The sequence below is a fragment of the Sphaerodactylus townsendi genome, linkage group LG01 (genome assembly GCF_021028975.2).
Source record: "Sphaerodactylus townsendi isolate TG3544 linkage group LG01, MPM_Stown_v2.3, whole genome shotgun sequence".
NCBI lineage: Eukaryota > Metazoa > Chordata > Lepidosauria > Squamata > Sphaerodactylidae > Sphaerodactylus > Sphaerodactylus townsendi.
Window position 1 is genome coordinate 91065621 of NC_059425.1, and position 22778 is coordinate 91088398.

At 43.1% G+C, this 22778-nt stretch overlaps 1 protein-coding gene across 4 annotated transcripts in view; it reads left to right on the top strand.

Moving 5' to 3' along the window:
• The window catches only part of LOC125439029, a 105083-nt gene that overhangs the window by 76896 nt on the left and 5409 nt on the right, over positions 1 to 22778 (top strand). For all 4 annotated transcript variants that reach the window (XM_048507875.1, XM_048507889.1, XM_048507898.1 and 1 more), the window contains 2 exons: positions 15689 to 15786; positions 21149 to 21209. In XM_048507875.1, the coding sequence (XP_048363832.1) occupies positions 15689 to 15786; positions 21149 to 21209 (159 nt within the window). The remainder of the gene's footprint in view (positions 1 to 15688; positions 15787 to 21148; positions 21210 to 22778) is intronic.

Genomic DNA, 22778 nt, shown 5'->3' on the forward strand with positions numbered 1-22778 from the left:
TATCAATTTTCTCTTAATTTCACTGTTCATGCCCCTTGATAAAATTCTATTATATCTTGATATGTTAACCACTTACAGCCCAATCCAGATGGGGGGACCACCACAGAGGTGGTTGGAAATGGTGTGGTGGAGGCAGTGCCGCGCTATCTACAAAGGAGCTTCGGGAAGTGCGGAAAGGAGGGAAAGTGAAAAACCCTCCTGCTGCCTGAATAGCCCCATAGACTACTCAGGCTCATGCCATGCTTCTCAGCTGCAGAGAAAGGCATTACTAGACTGGAGGGCCAATGGAAGCTGACTAAAGTTGGCTCCACCCCCAGGAACACCTAGTGCTAGAGAATCTGTTACACCTGGTTTAACCTGTCTGAGGAACATGTGCCTTAAATAGCCTTGAAATTTCCAGAAGTGGCATAGGCAAGCAACAAAATTTTGAGAAAGCTGATGAAGGGGACACATGCTTTCATGAAATGAGATTAAGAGTTGACCGGCGATCTCGTACTCTTCTCTCTTGGACTTTAATATATTGCTTTTCTGTTGTTGAAATGTTGTTGTTCGTGGTAACAAGGGATTTGCATACCATATGACATATGGATATTGTCTCTAGCTTCTTTGCTGGATGTTGTATATGTAGCATTAGTGTAAAGGATTCAATGGTGTTGATGGTGAAGTAACCTTGAGTGCATTCCACAGCCCGGGCGATGGGCCAGATGCATCGGCGGAGACTTTATCTTTGCGCGGGAGATGAAGCCTCTGTTCCCATGGGAAGCAGGAAGGGGGGATGGGGTGACCGGTATTATAACCTGTGCTTCTGGCGGGAAGTGTCATTCCTGCCACTGCGTGTACTTGAGCTTTCTAAGATGTCTTAATAAATGGACTTTTACTCCCAAAGCCTTTTATTTCTGCGTCTATGGAATTCCTTACAAGTGGAATGCCCACTTGGAAGACTATGAGGATCTATACCGGTCTGAACGCGAAAAAATACGGGACATCGGCTCAGTCCTGGATGGGGCAGCAGCCGACTGGTTCGTGACTGTTTTGGATTTGCAGGATGAGGACTCTCGTACAGTGCCCGCATTCCTCCAAGCTTTAAGAGCGCGCTTTCAAGATCCAGGCGCTGAGAATGAAGCTATCCGCACCATCAAAACCATCCAGCAAGGCAACCGCCCGTTTGCAGAATTTGTCCGTGAATTTCGTGTGGCGGCTGCTCGACTTCCTCCTGAGTGGCCTGAACGCATGAAATGCGAATACTTCTCGGATGCTGTGGACAGCAAACTACGTGAAACGGTGTTTTTAATTCGGGTTCCTCGTACCATTGCAGATTGGATCCAGTTGGGTCTCAAGTGGCGCCTCGCTTTCTTGAATATTGCCAAGGAGGCCTACGCCCTAAAACCACTACTGTGTCCACCAAGTCAAGCCCAGCCGCTTCCTACCGAAACTACCTCTGAACGCCGTTGTGTCTTTACCGCGGAGGGCCAGGTCATCTAGCCGCCAACTGTCCCAAGAAGCAAAACCAACCGCTTCCATTCCACGCACCTCGGCCGGCCAAACCACCACGCAGGTCAGGGTCGCCTTCCCACTGGCTCGCCTAAAGCGGTGACCGGCGGCGCACCCAGAGGAGGGGAAGCAGCTGTTTGAAGTTTCTTCAGCCCCTATGGACATGTGGGGTCCACTCTGACGCCGTGAGTGAAGGCAGCGCCTCCCATTACTGTTCAAGCATTTCTACAACTCCCGGGGCTAAACACACTGCATTATAGCCTCGCCCTTGTGGGATTCGCTGCTCCTAATGCTTACCGCGCCCCCCAGGTAGAGGAGCTCGGTCTAGACCGCACTCCCCTGGCTAAGCCCATACCATTCACTCCAAATGGATCGCAGCCCCTCGAAACGTAAGGACCGCCCAGGCAAACACAGCCGTGGTTCTCCTCCTCATACCGACCATTGGGAGAAATTAGTTTCGCTTTTTTGGCACCAGTGGCCAAACACTCCATAGTTTTGGCATGCCTTGGTTATTGCTACATGAACCAAAATTCATTTGGAAGGAAAGGGATCCTAGAATTCACTGACCCTCCCTGTGGTGAACACACATGAACCAAGAAACCCAACGCCTCCTGACACATCTCTGGTTTCAGTGAGTGCTCCCATCTCTATTGGCATCCCACCCTGCATATCAGATCTAGCCAGAGTTTTTTCAGGAGCAGGAATGCCATCAGTTGCCACCCCACAGAGACACACTGACTGTAAATTGTCATTAAACTAGGGCAATAACCACCAAGGCAGTAGAATCTACCGTGATGAGTCCTAATGAGGGAGAAGGAACTTTCGCGGCCTTCTAGATAAGAACTCGCCGCTGGTTCATACTTAATGGCTACCAAACACACACGCTTGCTCCCGCTTTGTTTGTCAAAAGAAAGATGGGTCTTTACGCTTTGTACAGATTATCGAGGTTCACGCGGCTCCCCTGTCCAATAAATATCCTTTGCCTTTGATCAAGGACCTTTTAGATGCATCGCAAAGGACGATTTCTTACTAAATTGGACTTGAGAGAAGCTTACTAAGGAGTCAGAATTGCTGAAGGATATGAACACCACCCGCGCTTTAACACAAAGTTTGACAGTTTCAAATATTTAATACCGCCATTCAAGGCGGTAACTCGAGCTATGGCCTTACTTCCTCAACGAAGTTCTCCATGATTTACTGTACAAAGGAGGGTTGTATACTTAGATGACGCTTTAATTTACTCAAACTATAGAAGAGCATGAAATATTGGTTCGAGAGGTATTGAAACGCTTGCTTGACAACTTCCCCTCTCTTTGCCAAACTTCCAAATGCCAAGCTTTCATCAGACCTCCATTGACTATTTGCTACCGGATCTCACCGAGGGCTTAACAATGGATCCTAAAGCAATTGATGCAGTCCTCCAATGGCCTGCCCCCCACCAACCGCAAAGAACTCCAGTCGCTTGTTTTGCTAATTTCTATCGTGGATTTTATACCCCAATTTGTTGAACTGACTTCCTCACAGACCTCTACGCACTAAGGGTAAAGATCCACTGTCCGCCAAGCCCGGCCCCTTTTCTGGTCTGAGAAATGTCAAACAGCCTTCAACTATTAAAATCTAAGTGCTACTCAATCAACCTATCCTAAAGCACCCTGACCCGATCTCCCGCTTGTGGTTCACGGGACGCCTTCGGACAAAGCACTTGGGGCAGCCCTACAGAAAAAATAAAGATGGTAGACTGGTTCCGTAGCTTATTTGTCTAAAAAATTCTCTGCGCCAACTCAACTGGACTGTGGGTGACAAGGAGACTGGCGGCCATCAAAGCAATTTCCACTTACGCCACTGGCTGGAGGGGCTAAAATTTTCAAGTTTGGTCGGATCATAAAACCTGGCAGCTCTTTCCCCACCCCCCCCCCTCAAGATAACCGCAAAACAACTTCTGGGCCGGTTTCTTCAAGCTTTACAGTCCATTTTTCCCTGGAAACTAACAAACTGGTTGACGCTGGGCCTGCCTACCCGGGAGGCAGCTGCCTCACGAGACATTCACGCACTGTTCTTACCCTCCCAGTTGGGCTGTCTTCGATCTCAAACGGCCCACTTCTCCTCCACCCCCCCCGCTCTCAGTCTCGCTCTCCTTTCCCGCGGGAATTGAGGAGGCGGGCTGCGTGAGCCTAGCAGCCGTAAGGAGACTCCCACCGCGCTTTGGGAGAACGGAGTTTATGAGGGGAATGTTGGTACGCGTCTCGCTAGCAAGTTCTTGAAGCTTGCCAATGGTCTGCTCAGCTGACATTTTGGCTTTTGAAGACTCTGCACCTAGCCCGCCGCAGTTCTGGTGGCGCCGCACGCGAAAGACATTGAGGCATACATTAAAGGCTGCTCGGCTTGTGCAGAAGCTAAAACTATCCCAGGAAAGCCCCATGGACTATTGAAACCTCCGTAGCTTCCCGCTCTTGGGAAGTCATCTCCATGGATTTTCATTACAGATTTGCCCGAAAAGTCATGGCAAATAACGTGTTTTGCTGTGGTGGTGGTAGACTTATTCTCTAAGCAAGCCCATTTTATTCCATGTGCTTCCATCCCTCCGCTTCCCAAGTTGGCACGCTGTTTATTCAACATGTTTACCGCCTCCATTCCGGCTTCGTTAAGGTATTCCCATCAGCGCCCCCAATTCATCTCAAAGTTCTGGAAAGCGTTTTGATTGTTAGTCATTGCCGCCGCCACTTCTACCACGCCTTCAAAGTGACGGCGACGGAGAGAACTAACAGAACCCTAGAGCAGTATTTACGCTTGTTACACCAACTACCACCGCTAAGACAATTGGTGCGAAGCTTATTCCGCTTAAGTGGAGGCACGTTTCTATAACAATGCGTTCATAGTAGTACAAAGAAAACTCCTTTGAAATTGTGTCTGGTCGCTTCCTTCCATTGCCACAATCCAACCGCAGCTGCTGGACCCCCCCAGAATTTCAACAATGGATTTTCATCCTAGCCGAGGGATGGAAGTCGGTCCAGACCGCCTACAACAAGCAAAGGACTCCCAAAACTGTATGGATAAACACCGCCGATTTCCTCTGGGCGTGGTCTTGCGGCATTCACAAAAATCTCAGAGACGCATATGGATATTCCAACTTGGCAAGAGATTTGTGGGACCTTTCAGATTACTTCAGTGATTAATGATGTCACTGCCCGCTTAGATTTTGCTCTTAACTCTCTTAGTAAGTAACATCCATCCTGTCTTCCATTCCAGCTTACTCTGCTGAGGCTCCCGCTTCCGATGCTCGGCACGCACCGAGGTCCCACCACTATTATTGATGGCCACAACACTTTTAAATTGACGCTATCCTGGACTTTAATCGCAAACGCCAGTAACATTCCTAGTTTCTTGGGTGGGATATTCCTCTGGGTATAATCAATGGGTTTATTCCCGAAACATCGGCCCCACTCCTTATTGCTGTTTCCACCAAGACAAAACCTGGGGAAGGGGTCTTCTTTAGGGGAGGCAGAGTGTAAAGGATTCAATGGTGTTGATGGTGAAGTAACCTTGAGTGCATTCCACAGCCGGAATAGATGCATCGGGCGGAGACTTTATTCATGCTGAGATGAAGCCTCTGTTCCCATGGGAAGCAGGAAGGGGGGATGGGGTGACCGGTATTATAACCTGTGCTTCTGGCGGGAAGTGTCATTCCTGCCACTGCGTGTACTTGAGCTTTCTAAGATGTCTTAATAAATGGACTTTTACTCCCAAAGCCTTTTATTTCTGCGTCTATGGAATTCCTTACAATTAGCTTGACATGTTTTTAGATCCAAATACTTTCGCTACAAAAATTGTGAATAGCCGGGAAACCTTATAATTAGAGGATGTTCTTTCACATTCTGTCAGCTAGCGCTGATACGGGTGTTCATTATAAGCCCCAGTTCTGGCTTTTTATTGTTTTCTTCTGATATGAAAATTTGTACAGCATTTGCAACAAATGGTTCCTGTATTGGGTTTAGTGTATGTGGTTTTGATAATTCAAGGGGTAGTGCTTGAACTCTTCTTTTGGTGTTGTCTTTGCTCTCCCCTCCAGCATATGGTGGGATCAGCAAATGTCTTTGTTCTCCCTTTATGCCAGTGGGGTCAACAAATGCACCAGCGTGATCCTCTGCTGCTCACATAGGCTGTTTTGATGCTCCTATCTGGACTGGGTTAAGAGTCATAACTGTGTTTTCAGACAGGATCTAAATTTAGTTATTCCATACTCTCCAAATGGCATGTCTAACAGAGAGATTTTCTGGGGTACTGTGTGGTTTCCGGGCTGTATGGCCGTGTTCTAGAAGCATTCTCTCCTGACGTTTCGCCTGCATCTGTGGCTGGCATCTTCAGAGGATCAGCCTGGAAACCACACAGCACCCCAGTGACTCCGGCCGTGAAAGCCTTCGACAATAGAGTGATTTTCTTGTTTCTTTTTAAAAAATTATTATTTTTGAAATAAATTTTAACAAAACATTTCATTACAATAACGACAATAAAATAACACATGAAATTGCAAGAAATAACACCACAAACCCATACATATAAACATAGCAGTACTTCTTAACTCAATGAGATGTCTATAATATATATATATTATTTCATATATTATTATTATTATTATTATTATTATTATTATTATTATTATTATTATTAGTTCTTAGGTTTTAATGCTGCTTAGTTCTTAGGTTTTAATGATTTTAGTATTTTATGTTGTTGATTGCTGTCTATGTAACAGCCATGTTGGAAGCCGCCTTGAGCCCTTCGGGGATAGGCGGCCTATAAGTTTAATAAAATAAATAAATAAATAAATAAATTATTATTATTAATTCAATTTGATAAACCGATTTGATAATATAAACTATTAGTAAACGATAGATAAAATGTGAACACCCCCTCTTTCTTCATGTAATCTACCCATTCGGCCCAATTCCCTTTACATGTTTCAAAAGGTAAGTTTCTAATTTGATGACTCATTCTATCAAGCACATAAAAGCTTTTAATTTTTTGATCCAATCACCAAATTTGCGTAAATCATTAGATTTCCATTTCTTGGCCAGAACTATTTTTGCTGCCATCAGCATATGAAATAAATCATACATATGTGATTTCAAATTACAATCATTAGCAAATGGCATACCTAATAGATAGTTGGTAAGATTTAGTGGAAAATCACATTTAATAACCTTCTCAATTCCGTTACCTATTTCTCACCAATATTCCTTTATTTTGGTATAATGCCACCACACATGTTCAAAAGTTCCAACCTCTTTCCCACATTTCCAGCAGAGAAATGAAGACTTTTTATCTGTTCTTGAGAGAATCTCTGGGGTTATATAATCTCAGTAAAACATTTTGAGATTATATTCTCACATGTCAGTGTTTGGTGTGAATTTATATATGTATTTCCAATAAGTGTTCCATTCTTCCAATGATATTATTTTCCCTCTGAGTTTCGCCCATTGAATCATGCAATTTTTTATCAGGTCCTGCTCTACTCTTTGCTCCAATAATAATTTATACAGTACACTCATAGTTTTAGTAATATTCATCATTAAAGCTCTGTCTAAATCTGTCCATTCCCCCGATATTTCCCACCTCTCTATATCAGTCTTCATATCCCCGTTTATTTGCAAATAAGTCATCTCATCACAAGTTTCATCACTGATTTGTAATTCCTCTCTTGATTTCATTTGGAATCTCCCATCCATCTTTGTCAGTACATCCCAATATGTTAGCCATGTATTTGTTCTCTATTGGATAACTGTCTTGCCACCATTCTAGACCATAGTGGTGTCCTCAGGTAAAATATCTTCCTGTATTTATTCCATATTCTATATAATGAATTTCTGATGCAATGCATTCTAATTTCTTTGTTTATGTCCCTATATCCTGTAAAATTTGGCACAAATAGTAATGCCATCCCTTGTCCATCTTATATTACTCCAGCGTTAACACTCTTTAACCATACCCAAGTCCTTATCCAGGTTAGTGCTGCCCCATCATGATATTTTTGTAGGTCCAGCAATCCATATCTCCCCCTCTTTTTAGTCTCAATAAGGTTGGTGTATTTTACTCGGGGTTTTCTACTATTCCATATAAATTTCATTGTATCTTACTTCCAGACTGCAGATATTTTACTGTTTGATATAAATGGGAGGTTTTGAAACAGGAACATCATTTTTGGTAGTACAGTCATCTTAAACAACGAAATCCTCCCAAACAAAGTGATATTCATCATTGCCAATACATCCATCTTCTCCTCAATTTTTCTCCACAATTTATCATAATTAGTGTTTTTAAGAGTTGTTCCTCTCACTTGGACAGGTTTAGAGCAATTATCTTTGTTTTACACATATTTATGCGGAGCCCCGCTACATCTCCATATCTTAGAATTATATCTAGCATCTTTCCAATTGTATTCGTCGGGTCTTTTTTAAAAAGTACAACGTCATCAGCATATGCCAGTGATGGTGAACCTTTTTGAGACCGAGTGCCCAAACTGCAACCGAAAACCCACTTATTTATTGCAAAGTGCCAACACGGCAATACCGAGGTTTTAGTTTAGAAAAAACAGTTGGCTCCAAGGCGCGCATTACTCAAAAGTAAGCTTGGTGGTAGTTGGTGACTTTGCTTTGACGCAATCGTGCAACACTTCGAATGGGTGAATCACAACCCTAGGAGGGTTTAGAAGCAAGCCCCATTGCCAGCAACCAAGCTTACTCCCAGGTAAAGGATTGTGCTTTAGTTCTTCCCATGAAAATCAGAGGGGTTTAACAGCACTTAACAGGGTTACCTATATGTCGTGCCCAGTGGCCCAGGCCAGCCTAGATGTGTGGGGAGGCACAATTTTCCGGCCCAATCACATGACGAACTCTGAGCATGCATGCCCACAGAGAGGGCTCTGAGTGCCATCTCTGGCACCTGTGCCATAGGTTCGCCACCACTGGCATATGCCATGAGTTTATACACATGACTTTAATTTCCAGACCTTTAACCTCCTCTCTTCTCCTTATCTCATTTAAAAGAATCTCTAGTGAGATTATAAACAACACCGACAATGTGCACCCTTGTCTTGTGCCCCGTTCAATAGGGATTCTTCCTGTGTAGCTGTTGTTTACTCTGATTTCCACTTCTTGCATAGAATAGATGTTACGTAATGCTGTCTGAAAATTTCCTACAATTCTGATCTTATTTAAAGTACTTAACAGGAAGTTCCAACCTACCCTGTCAAAAGCCTTTTCTGTATCCAGGAATATCGGCACCACTTTATTGTTTTTATTCAACGAGTTCACCTTAATTATGTTCAACACTGTTCTAACATTTTGGAAAATGTGGCACCTTGGCAAGAAACCCATCTGATCGTCATTTATAGTTTTATTAATCACATTTTTAATCTCCCCACCAAAATTGAAGCAAATATTTTATAATCAGTGTTCAAAATCGAGATGGGTCTGAAATCTTTGATTTCAGGGAATTCTCCTTTAGACCTTGGAATCAATGTAATCAATGAACCTTTCCATGAATTGGGCATCAGCACTCCCATGAAGATTTCATTAAATAAATTGTGCATATGCTCCATAAGTTCCTCTGAAAAAGTCTTATAATAAACAGCTGTTAGTCCATCAGAGCCAGGTGTTTTTTTTCCAGAAAGTTCCAGAAAGTGGATGGACTAAGTGGTCCTAAGGAAAGTTGGGTGGGATTCCAATGTTTCTTCAAACAAAGATATTATTTGTAACTGGTAGGTAACTTTAAGATTTCAAAGAAAATATTTACAACATTAAATAAAATCAAACTGAGGCAACAAATACTTTGAGGACTTCACTCAACATAAATTAACTCTGACACTTTCTGAGAGATTCTCTTGTTCTCAGAATTTCTGTCTTTATTTTGTCTAACACTTTATTGAGTCTCTGACTTTCTCTATATAAACTCTGACTTTCTGACTCTCTCACAGAGCTTTGACACTCTCTGACTTCTCACTCAGAAACCCTAGCACATTCTGCCATGCTCATTCAGAATTTTAACTCTCTCTGATTAGAGTTTTGACAATCTCTGTCTTTTCACTCTGAAATCTTGTCACCTTCTGCCAGTCCAGCACAGCCCTCCCACATCCACACACTCTAGAATTGACAATCATATTGCTCTCTCATCCCCCTCTCACCCCCTTTCTCTTTCCAACTCAGCTGTCAGTTGTACACACATTAAAATAATGACAGCCAGGATGGTGGGCAAGCCAATCAAGGATAGCCAGGGCAGAAAATGCAGAATAACAAGAAGTGTAGTGAGAAACTTGCCAACGTTGGCAAGTTGAGAGGTCTCTGCCAATGACACCACACAAAAGCTCTCCCTTTGTCCTCTCCCTTGCCCCACCTTCTAGACAAACCAGCTCCCAGTAGCCATCCAGTACGTTTTATCTAGAGGTCATGTTTTCAATATATAGCTCCCTGCTATGGACTATCAGCTTTGTTTGGGAGAGGGGGCTTTGTTTTGCAAGTGTATGTATGAGAGGCCATTTCTGCACGGCCACGCTCGGGGTGTGTGTTGGCATATATGATGTCGACGCACCCCCCTGGGACCGTTCGCACGAACGGTCCCAGTAGGGGCAGGGAAGATGGCACAGCCTGCGCGGAGGGTGTGCCGTCGCCCAAACGCCTTACCATCCCTCCAACCTTCCGGCGCATTGCCCAGGCTAGGGGACGCACACCCCTGCCCTGCGCCACAACTCTGGAAGGCCGGAAGGTCGGAGGGATGGTAAGGCATTTGGGAAAGGGGGGAATGGCACCTTTTGCACGGCAGCAGTTGGAAGCCACTGTTTCCAAAAAACCTCAGGGAGCGAGGTTCGGAAACAGCGGCTTCACGCCGCTCAGGCCATGCGAACTCCTCCCCAGGGACGCTGTTTTTAGCATCCCTGGAATGCTGTATTCCGCCCATACAGAAACAGCTGAACATAGAAGGTGACTGACTAGACAGGGAAGGAGGGAGAAGGTGAGTGCTTTGCAGGGAGGGGAGAGGATAGAAATCTCTTAACTTTCATTGAGCATGGCTTCTGCACTATTAATGCACATATAAAACAGTAACAGTCAGATTGCAGGAGCAAGTGGTTGCCAGGTTGTGTCAGGTGGTGAAAACAGAAAGCCAGGGATATTTCTGAACCTGCCTGTGCTAAAAAGGAATCCTCTGCCCCTCTGCTATATAAATTTTCTGCTGTTCCTCTCTGTGTATGTACAAATAGAGAGAGGCAAGAAACGTGTCACTCTTGCCTTGCAGGTATGTGTAGACATTTCCTAAAAGACCATGGTCCCAGTCTGAGGGTTGAAGACTACTGATCTACTTAGTTATCCTTGATTATTATTCAAAAGGACTTATTGATACAGAATGCAGTCATTGAGACAAGTCATCACAAGTCCCATATACTAAAGAGACTGCAGCTCAAACATGCCATGACAGCCACAGACCCAAGTCTGCCCCAATCATATATGGAGCAGGGATTGGATATAATGGTTAGAGAAAAAGAAGCATGTGAGGAAAAGGTCCTGTTAAATTCCATCTCCATTCACAGAGTACCTCCCCACATTAGGAGTGGTGATTCAGTAAACCCAAAACACTCCGGTTTTCTGGGGAAAAAATCCCAGACTATTCAGCAGAGCCAAATTAGCCTAGTGCCAAAAGAGTTGACTAGGTTTCATCTATTTTGGCTTTTACTTGCAGAGAGTCGAGCTCTCTGAAAGCAAACCCCAATTCCAAAGACAGCTGGTGGCTTTGCAATCAGGGAGTGAGCCAGACTGCCTGCAGAGAGAGGAGAGCTCTACTCTCTGCAAGTAACTCGCCTGCCTGGAGGGGGGAGAAATTATCCTGAGCACTGCTTCTCAAGTCAAGCAGAGGTGGGGAGAACTAAATTTCTTGGGGGTTTTAAAGCCTCCCTCCCAAATTCAGTAAAAAGTCCAGTAAAACCAAGGGATGTCAAGAGTTTTTTCCCGCTTTACTGAAAATGTCCAGGTTTTAAAACCTCAAACCTGAAATTTACTAAGCACAATTGTTTGTATGCAGCCCTACCTCCACCCTTTCTTCTAGATTTTGCTTTATTCTCCAGAGCTGGGCTCTGGCTCCGGATGGGAACCTCAGTGACAGAAAAGCACATGGGGAAAAATGGTCATGGAAAATAAGCAGTAGGAACAGGGAGGACTTAACCTCTCCCACTCATGCATTCTTGATGCTTTAAAATTGGACTGTGACCACCCCAAGGTTTATATCATTGGAGCAGAGTCATAAATAAACAGTGACACCTGCTGTCATCATTAGCAGCTCAGCTGTACCTCCTATTCTATTCCAGTTGCAGACTCTAAATGCTGAAGTACATGGTAAAAAGAAAGTGTGGTAGCAACCCTGCAATGTTAGAAATCCTAGAGACCCACCAAGTTCTGAGCCTTTTAGAAGCCGGGTTTTCTCACACTTGTCATGTTTCATCTCTTTCATTTGTTTTGACATGGCTGTTTTGAAAAAGACATCCCTCCCACATGCACAGTTCAACATGATTTAATTGGGGAGTATAGTGTTCGCTGGCTTCCACATAAATAACTTTATTATGATTCATAATGAAGTTTGTTGTCACCCATATTCTGAATATTGTAGATTTCCACCCTGACATATAGAATTAATTTTACCCTATCTTGTGATTCACCATTCTTACGGAAATGCTACATTCAGGAGAATGTCACAGAAGTAGCTTTGCTGATTTGAAAATTACTGGAAGTCATTCAACTTATTTTTTGTTGCTGTTTTAAATTCTTAACTGTCTTTAATTTCACATATCCTATTAGGTAACAGTTTATCTTTCTTGTATCTTTATTGATGACTGGGTGCTTTACAATGATTTTAAAATTTTATTTTTTTAAAAAATATCACATGATTAGCTTTACGTCTCCTTCCCCCACCTCCCCAGTTTGAGGCCTGAAGAAAGGGAGAAGTTGTTTTGGGTTCTGATGTTTTCCTGTTAAAATTGAAGATGTTGCATATTTCCCACAGCTGTTGTTCTCTTAGCTTTCTGAAGTGCAGAATAGGCATGGGGAGCAGCCATTGAGAACTCAGCAGGTGGTAGGTCCCTTCAGCTAATCTTTATCAGGTTTGCACCATCCTGCCTCCATCCTTCAGTCTCCAAAAGAATGTTTTGGGGGATGGGGTGGAGTTTTTGACATTATTTTCAGTCTGGAAGAGAAGTCAAAGTGTCACCTTATCAAGACCAAGCAGATTTGAAGGGAAAAAAGGGAAGTACCATCTTTATTATGGTAATAGTAATGAAGATGATTCGAAAGAGCCTAAACAATGCGGCTAGGCTACTGTGCCATCAGCTGCTTCCTGCTGCTGAGAATGACAGGCCTTTTTTTTTTTTTGCTTAAGGTGATTAGAGAACTACAAAGTCAAATGAGCAATGAGTCTCACTCTCTGATGAACTCATCAAACTTAATAGTTCTGATTTTTTCAGGCTAGTTATTCTTATGTGCCCAGTTTGTACAATTATATTACATTATTAAATTGTAATCATTGGGAACAATACCATTTATTTTTTCCTAAAAGAGGCCTAATACTGTGGGTAACAAAGAAAGCCCATAACTTTCTCATTGATGGGGGGATGGCAAGGGTGGGGGCAGGGTGGGTACAAACTGAAGCATCTGCTAACATCAGGGAAATGTAGACTATCACTAAAATAGTTGCAACTGAGGTCGCCTGAAACTGAAATTCATATCTGCATGTGTTAGCTTCTAAAGGATCGCCAGAGTTAATTACATTTGGGAGCAGGTTGTTTCAAAGAGTATACTTTACTGGACAGAGGCAGCATATCTTTGTTAATGTTATCTTTATTTTATTTATTTTAAAATGAAATTTCCATCTTGCATTTTACTCCAGGGCACTAGCTATCTTAAAGGTGCAATCAAGCTTCCTGATCAATTACACAAATTGAGAACAGGTTTTCTGTTTCCTCCCATTTAGCTAGTATCTGCTGTTTTCCCCCTTGGGTCTTTTAAAACCTATTTAAAATTTCATAATGGTGGGGGGGATTGCTAGTTTAGTAATTTTTTTAAAAACTGGGTTGAGGGAAATATAACTGGCCAATCCAGCTTTGGGGAAGGGACCTGTACAAAGTACTTCCCCAAACTGGGATAATTCCCTTTGTCAGCCTGTGATATTTCTGCTGTGCGGAAGCCACCATAGTTTTCCACAAGATTTGAATAGCAAGAAAATCTTTATTCCAAAGAAATTAGAATCAAGTATCCTATTACTCTTGTGTAAGGATGCTGTTCAGAATAACACTCATTTTGTTCCTTCATATAATCTCAGATACTTATGTGGTTTTGCCTTGAATGAACTATGGGAATTTATATGAGCATAGATTTCTATGACAATTATTGGATTAAGAGACAATAGTACAATCAATTCATTTACTTTAAATAATTAACAATATATTAGCTATATAACTTGGACAGGTTTTTCTGATAATATTATCTTATTGGGCTGTTTGGTTAATCATGTATTTAACCAGGACAAATGAAACAATTTGAGGGGCGTTGACCTCTGTTCTGTTATATAAGTTATGAAATATAAGTTCCTCCAGCACATGCTAGCAGAAGTAGTTTACATTTAGGTACTCTAAGGATTCGGTGACTTTAGCAAAGGACCTTGATATCGCTTTTAAGATTAATAATTGTACACTTTCTGAGAAAACAGGCTAGGTACTATTGAACACATAATGTTCAGATCAATAAAGATCTGGATATGACCTGTTTTGAACAGGCATGGAGCAGCAGTGGCGTAGGAGGTTAAGAGCTCGTGTATCTAATCTGGAGGAACCAGGTTTGATTCTCCGCTCTGCCGCCTGAGCTGTGGAGGCTTATCTGGGGAATTCAGATTAGCCTGTACACTCCCACACACGCCAGCTGGGTGACCTTGGGCTAGTCACAGCTTCTCGGAGCTCTCTCAGCCCCACCTACCTCACAGGGTGTTTGTTGTGAGGGGGGAAGGGCAAGGAGGGCAAGGAGATTGTCAGCCCCTTTGAGTCTCCTGCAGGAGAGAAAGGGGGGATATAAATCCAAACTCTTCTCTTCTTCTTCTTCTTCATTTCACATACGTTATTTCAGTCAGCTTTAGATTGGCCAGTATTTACCATCTCCATCTTGTAGTAGAGAAAGGAGGTTGAATTATGATGGCATACTTTATACTGCCCAGTGAGCTGATTTCTGAGGAAAGATTAAACTGATGTGGTAGCTCTGTGGTACTAGTATATTTCAGCAGGGTATTGAGAGAGATGCTGAGATTCATTTTGTTAACTTATTTCACCTATGCAGACTGTGGGTTAGACCAGTCTCATACATTTAATGGAGAGTGAAATACAGATGGCAGCTGAGTAGCTCAGTAAATCAGCAATTGCTTAATATGATCGTGCAGTTAGTTATGCATCTCAAAACTTTACAGTCAAGTAATTTACATTGAAGATGAAAGGAAACACCCTCCTTTTGATCAATTTTCATTGCCTAAAGAAGGTGTTACTTGACAATTCTCTTAATTCCTGGATACTGAAAATGTACTTTATGAAGAAACCTGAAAATGGCAGTCAGGAAGAACTGAATGAGAACATCCAAAATATGTGCAGAAAGAAGATTAGCACAGCTAGAGACATAACTGACAGAAAGCCATGAGTGATTGTCACGAAGTGTATTCTGAAGTACTGTGGATATTAGTGGGTTGATTCTACATATTTGACTTGGGGCCTGGTTCAGGACTTGTGGGTGCATGCAATGGATATGTGTCCACTGCTGCACTCAGTGAGTTTCCCCTACTCCTCCTCACTCTCTATCTTTCCCTAGAAGGAAATAATTTTTTATTTGGTTATCAGTAGTGATAAAACAAAATGCAGTCCTACGTTGACTTTCAAACTGGGTCCAGTGTATACAGCCCCATTCTTTTAGTGCATTGCACCATTTATACCTGCTGCCTTTAACAGATAGTTCACTGTACAAATGAAAAGACCAGGTGGTCCTCGCTCTCTGAATTAACTGAAAAGTCATTACAAAAACAACACCTCAGGAACCTGATACATAAAGAAAATGCATCTGAATTATTGTCCCAGCCAGGTAATACCAAGGCTCTAAGCACTTACAGGCAGATGATCTCTTATGTGCTTTTTCCTTGACAGAGCAAAACATTCAAAAGAAACAGAAGAGCTGAACAGCATCTTCATTACTTGCACCACATGTATTATTTTTCCCTTGTTAACATGGCATCATCCAAGAGGTGGGTCATATGCAAAACAAGGAACATGACAAAAATTGATATAAATTAGAGTTAGCTTGAGTATGTTGTATTTTGTTGCTGCTGCAGTTTAATAGACAAGTCCAGAGTGGGCTTTTCAAACCCAGTACACAAAGCATTGTGCTGGCAAAGACAATAGTTGTTATAGAAACAGACATTAGGAAAGCTCATGTTTTCCAGAGATACTAGGAGTTCAGACCTATCAGCCCCTACCAGCATGGCCAATTGGCCATGCTGACAGAGGCTGATGGGAATTGTAGTTCCTGAACATCTGGAGAGCCGCAGGTTCCCTACCCCTGGTGTAGGTGAATCTAGAAGGTCAAAATTCAACCACTTGAATTTTCTGGATGTATTACTTATTGATTAAATATAGTGTGACTTTCTAGCAGAAGTACCCATAACTGCATATTTATTTTATTATTAATTTAAATTATTTATTTTATTGTTATTTATTTATATAATTTATTTTAGTTTTAATTTAAAAACATATATACTTTCTTCATGGCTTAAGAGGAATGAGAATATATCCCATCAAATTCAGCCAGATTTAACTTCTGGATATCCTGCCATTTTTCACAAAACAGGTTCCCACAGTAACTCACGTACAATAAAATCAATCAATATGACATCTAAAAGCTAACAACAATATAGCCACAGAATATTTAGTCAAAAAGTGTATCAAAAAGAACATCACAGTTGCCCCACCAAAAATAAAAAGTAACTGAACCTCAAGGTCTTTTGAAACAAAATAGCCTTTAACTATTTCCTGAACAGCATTATTGAAGAGGCTGCATCGGCTTCCTTGGAAAGTCATTCCAAAACATTAGTTCTCCCAAAATCATAGTAATGTTGTTCAATAGTAGGAAATGCACAGAATACAGCAGAGATGAAGACCAAGTATTCAGGGAGGTTCATATATGAAAACAGTCCTTATGATAACTCATCATCGTCTTATATTCTGAAAACAGTCCTTATGATAACTCATCATCGTCTTATATTCTAATAGCAAAGTCAGCCAAATCTTTGGAGACTTAAATCCAGTGGCTGGAGCTGTGCATAGGCAAGACATATCTTTCTACAAACCTGAAAAGGGCCCAAGATTTGCAGAGAAATATTAAATTTTTAAAAATGGGGGGTTAAAAACCCAAAAATGATAACAGGAGCACCAATAGCTTTAAGCAATGGATTACCTAAGTGTCTATTGCTCGGCAATTACAACATTCCAGGTTTCAGTTTCTGTGAGTGAAAGACAGGGAAAGGGGGCAGACCCGTCCCCTGCCTCATTTTGGCCTTTGAGGGAGAATTTATTGGGGCCAGGCCTGACTAAGATTGCCAGCTCCAGGTTGGGAACCCTCCTGGATATTTTGTGGTGGAGCCTGAGGAGGGCAGAGAGAATTGCAACTGCTTTCCAGACAACACAGGTAAACTGTCCTGAAGAAAATGGATGCTTTGGAGGATGGAGTCTATGGCATTATTCCCTGCAGAAGTCATTTCTCTCTCCAAAACTCACCTCTCAAGGCTCCACCCACAAATCTCCAGGAATTTCCCAACCTGGAACTGGTAAGCCTAAGGAAAGAAGGAAACATGAAAAGGGGAGAATTCATGATGGCTTTCAGAAAAGCAAAAGAGGAAATAGTGGGGGAGGGGAAAATCAGATGTCCCCTGCATGTCACATACTTTCAGCCCAACCAGCCTCACAGGGTTGTTGTGAGTATAAAAAGGAGAAGAGAATAATGTAAGCTGCTTTGGTTCTTACTGTGGAGAAAGGCAGGATACAAATGAAGAAAATAAAGGATAAATATAGCTAAAGATGAGAGGCAGATAAAATCTAAGCTGGTGAATGGCTAAGAAGAGAATGAGACAGAGAAAGGTGAAAAAATATGGGCGTTATGAGGAGGAAGGTAAGTGAAATAGTGTGTGGGACCACATTACAGGGGAAAGTGAGGTGCTACCCCACAAGTCCCTGAGGTTTCCTTACCATGCAAGTGGACCTGGCCCAGAGGCTGGCATCACATAACTGGTCATAGTTTTCCTAAGTAGAGGAAAACTATGAAATATAGGCTATAATACAGGTATGTATTACAGGTAAATATAGGCTATAATACAGGTATGAAATATAGGCTATAATCTTACTGTCCTGGGAGTAAGCTCCATTGAATAATATGGGACTTACTTCTGAGTAGTAAGATTTCTCCATATGTAGCTGGGACAGAACTCACCACTAATCAGTTACCATTTTTAGTGTTTAAGGGTTTGGTTCTGGTTCAGGTGCACTGAAGAGCTTTCTGATCCAGTTGCTGGGTTTATATTGATGCCAGTCAATGCCAACCTTGCTCAGAAATTGAAAAAAGGAAGGTGCAAAATAATATAATACTAATTAACTCAGAAACTTCATGTTTTAGTGTCATGCTTTAAAATAGAAATATTTTTGCATAATAAAGAGCAGACAAATTAGAGGCTACATGCCTTCCTTCAGGACACTTATTCAGTGAGTACTTGACACAGATATGTAGCTAGGGAAACTGGAGCTCGGGGCAAAATCTGAGTTTTCAGCCACCCCCCCCACCCCCCCAACTAAAAAATTATTTTTTGCACCAGGTCATCTCAAAGTCACCATCACATTATAGAACTCACTCCAACACACAAATCTGAACATACCAGGGCTCCCTAGTTTAAACAGCATTGAAAATGATGCTTTTTTTGGGGGGGGGTTCACTTTTAACATCGTTTAGTCTAGAGAGCCCAGATTCTCCCTTTAAATCCACCATAAAGAGAGAATCTGGGCTCCCTAGTTTAAACAACATTGAAATCGATGCTGTTTCAGGGTAGATTCCCCCCACCCAAACAGCATCACTTTCCATGTTGGTTGTGTTGGGTTTTCATCACTGGCGTTCCTGCCTAGAGACATGGGGTACCCCTTGTCCCCGGGCGCATCGATTGAGGTCACGTGGGGGGCCCCAAAACATCCTCCTACAGAGCGAGGGATTGAGCAAGCCCTAGAAAGCAGGCACTGAAGCAGCGGACTGCTCCCAGTGCCTGTCGTAGCCCCGCCCACTCTGTACGGTGGCCTGGAGTGTCCAGGGGGCGGGGGAGAAGTCCCACTGGGCTCCCAGGAGCAGGACTGGGGAGCTCCGCCTCACCTCCCTCTTAACTCCAGCACATGCCTTATTCCTTTCGCCACTTTTAAATGAAGTGTGCAGACATTACTCAGAAGCCTTCTCCCTGCAGCAGGCACAGGAAAGTGGGCAAGCTGAGCAGGGAGCCTGCAGAAGCAGCAGCAGAACTGAAAGATGATGCTGACGCTTGCTTTGGTAAACTCTTCCTCAGATGGGGTGGACTTGTGAGAGATTTTACATGCTTAAAAAGTTAATTCCCACTTGCACTGGCTTGGAGCTGTTTCTCAGGCTAGTAGCCTACCTCCTACAGGGCTGGTGTGAGGACACAATTAGGAAAAGTGGTGGGGAGAGAGCCATGCCTGTTTTGCTGGGGTGGGGGGTAGGAGGTGATTTGTGAGAGAGAGATGATGCTGATGCTTCTGTTTTGGTAAACCTTCAGATGGGGCAGTGACTTGTGACCAGAGATTTACATGCTTCTAAAAGGTGTTAATTCCCACTTGCACCTGGCTTGGAGCTGTTTCTCACAGGCAGGCAGTGCAGGCAGGCAGGCAAGTGGCTAGTAGCCTACCTTCACAGGGTTGGTGTGAGGACACAATTAGGGAGAAAGTGCTGGGAGAGAGCCAAGGCGTGTTTTGTTGGGGTAGGAGGTGATTTGAGAGATGATGCTGGATGTTTGGATTGGTAAACCTTCAGGATGGGGTGACTTGTGAGAGAGATTTTACATGCTTAAAAGTTGCTAATTTCCACTTTCGCACTGGCTTGAGCTGTTTCTCCCGCTAAACAAACCTCACCCCGTGTGTCGGTGTTGGAGGACACAATTAGGAAAAGAGAGTTGGTGGGGAGAAAGCCATGTATGTTTTGCTGGTGGTGGGAGGTGTTTTGTGAGCTGGTGCAAAAAATCATTGTGGGGGAGGGTGGTTGTCCATACCTGGGGTGGGGGGGCACCAAACTCAGATTTTTTCCCCGGGCTCCAGTTTTCCTAGATTCGCCTTCTGAGCTTTCATGTTCAGGTGTTCAGGGCCGTGGTCTGGTAGATCTTAGTCCTGACGTTATTTCGCAGATTTTTTTCTGTGGAGCTGGCAACTAAAGGTAGCAGATCACAGAGAGAAGTCTGTTATACTCTGTGCCCAGACTTCTCTTATAATAGACTTCTCTCTGTAATACACCTCTGAAGTTGCCACCCACAGATGCAGGTGAAACATTAGGAACTAGATCTACCAGACCATGATCACACAGCCCAGAAAATCCACAACAACCAGTTGAATACAGCTATGAAAACCTTCGGCAATACTTTCAACATTTTTTAATTCTCCCTTTAAATCCATTCAGAAGAGAATGGATTTAAAGGGAGAATCTGGGAAAAATTTGAGGGTGCCTTTCAGGGGAGCGATGTTTAAGTTAACAGTACCAAATTTTCAGGCTATCTTCAGGAGACTCTCCTTCTGATACCACCCAGGTTATGTGAAGTTTGGTTCAGGGGGTTCAAAGTTATGGACCCTCAAAAGGGTAGCTCCATCTACTATTAACTCCCATTGGAAACAATAGCAGCACCTCCTTTGGGGGTCCATAACTTTGAACCCCCTGAACCAAACTTCATCAAACCTGGCTGGTATCAGCAGGAGACTATCCCAATGATATCATCCAGGTTTAGTGAAGTTTGGTTCAGGGGGGTCCAAAGTTATGGACCCTCAAAACGGTAGACCCATCTACTATTATCTCCCATTGGAAACAATGGGGGATGGGGCACCCCATTTGGGGGTCCATAATTTTGGACACCCTGAACCAAACTTCACCAAACCTGGTATCATCAGAAGTGTCACCTGAGAATATCCTGAAATTGTGGTGCCAATAGCCTAAAAACTGTGCGCCTGCCAGCTGACAAAGTAAAAACACTAAAAAATATCAAAAAATACAAACAAACCCACATTTTTCCGCCCCTCCCCCCAACATGGGCACCAGAAACATTTGTCCCCACATGTCCCCATGGTAACTATGCCCCTAACTTGACAAGAGGAAAGTATTTAAGGGAAGTCCCTATGAGTTTGCATCAATTATTTGTTTGTATGTATTTGTTTATAACATTTTGTAATTTGGCCTTTCTCTCTAAATGCAAACAGACAATAAAGCAATATGAAGACAGTTAAGACAATGCCTGCTGTGTGTTTCAAGAGATGTGATGTATTGTTTTCTAATTCTTTTGTTTTTGTTTTTGCTGCTATTTGGAATAGGCTGCTAGAGAAAAATGGTCAGTTTTCAGATGTCAGAACAAAGCAGACTGTCTACGATCTGGTTAGTAGTTCATATTATAATTAATCAGAAGCAGTAAAGAAATAATCTGTGTTAAGCCTTAAAGGCCGTTTCTGCACGGCTTCGTTTCGCCCCTTCACGCCCGCAGGAGTTCCGCTGGCGTGGAGTGAGCCATTTCGCGACGCTAAGCCGCATGCGAAAGCAGGCAACGGGAGGCCGGCAGAAGGGCAGGGCGTTCCGCGACGACGAGTCGCTTTTGTGCCTTCGCTTTTCATTTGTTGTTGTATTGCCATATGCCAGCCGAGTCTCCCCGCCTTCACGCCTGCCCCTCCGGAGGACAGTGTGGAGCGGAAGGCTGCGACGCCTCGCAGAGGCTTAATGCAGGAAGACACACAGTAATTGGGGCTGGGAGGGAAAGGTACGCCCGGCGGCTGCGGTTCGCACCGCGCCGCAGGAAGACGAGATCTCTTCCTCAACAACAACCCTTTAAAGGGTTAGTTGTTTAGGGCGCTTGACGCCACCCTGGGGGGAGTGGAAGAAGCGAACAGCCGCTGCTGCGCTGCAGCAGCGGGCGCCAGGTCAGAACGGTAGGCCTCCGGGGGGCTTCTTTGGTTTCCCCAGGCCGGGCCGTAGAACGGGCGCATGCAAGTAGATAATGCGCCAAAGCATTTCAAATCTAGAAAGCTGAGGCCTAAGATGGAAAACAGCAGTGAAAAAGTTGTTTGTGGCCATAACTAAAATACAGATCTGGGGCATTATCTTTTTTGGTGCCCCTCATATAAAGACATGAGATTTCTGCTGGAATTTATCAGTATGCTGAATGGTGTTTACCCTGAAAGCAAAGCAGATTCCAGATTATTATTTTTTTCATTTCTCCTCTCTATGTCCATGTCATTTTAAAATAATAATTTCAATCCAAAACAGTAAAGGCCATCAGTTTAAGTTTTCATTCTGAAAACATCTAAAGCCAGTACCGACACTAAAATTATTAATAACCTTTGCCAGCCTGCCTGCCTAATTGTTTCCTCTGTGTGGTGACCCTGGAATTCCTTTTTGGTGTCCAAATACTAACCAGAGTTAACTCTCCTTACCTTCTGAGATCAGAGGAAATCAGGTTGGCCTTGGCTATCCACATTAGGAAGGGGGGTGGGGAGAGAGAGAGAGAGAGAAATATTACATACACAGCTTTAATTATTTACATAATTTATATCCCTATTGTCTGTGTATAAAACAGCGAAGAGAGCTTACAAAATTAAAACATTTGCATTATTTCATAAAATATCAATGAACTGCACAAAAGCTTTTAAAAATGTAATGTTGGAATAAAATTAACCCTATCCAAAGGCCATTCAGAACACTTCAGCGGATGTTTAAAACCCCTCAAGAAGACCTGTAATGATGGGGGTAAAATGAAGTTGATGGAGAAGATAGTGTCAAAGTTTAGGAGCACCTTTTGAGTCCACCTGGTCACAGATGCCTTCCTGTTGTACACTGAAAAAAATGCAGATTCTTTCAGCAGATCCCTGTTGGCCAGCCTCAAAGCACAGACAGAAACAAACAGATAGAGGTCTTCCTTCAGGTACTTGAACCCAAACCCATTTAGGGCTTCAC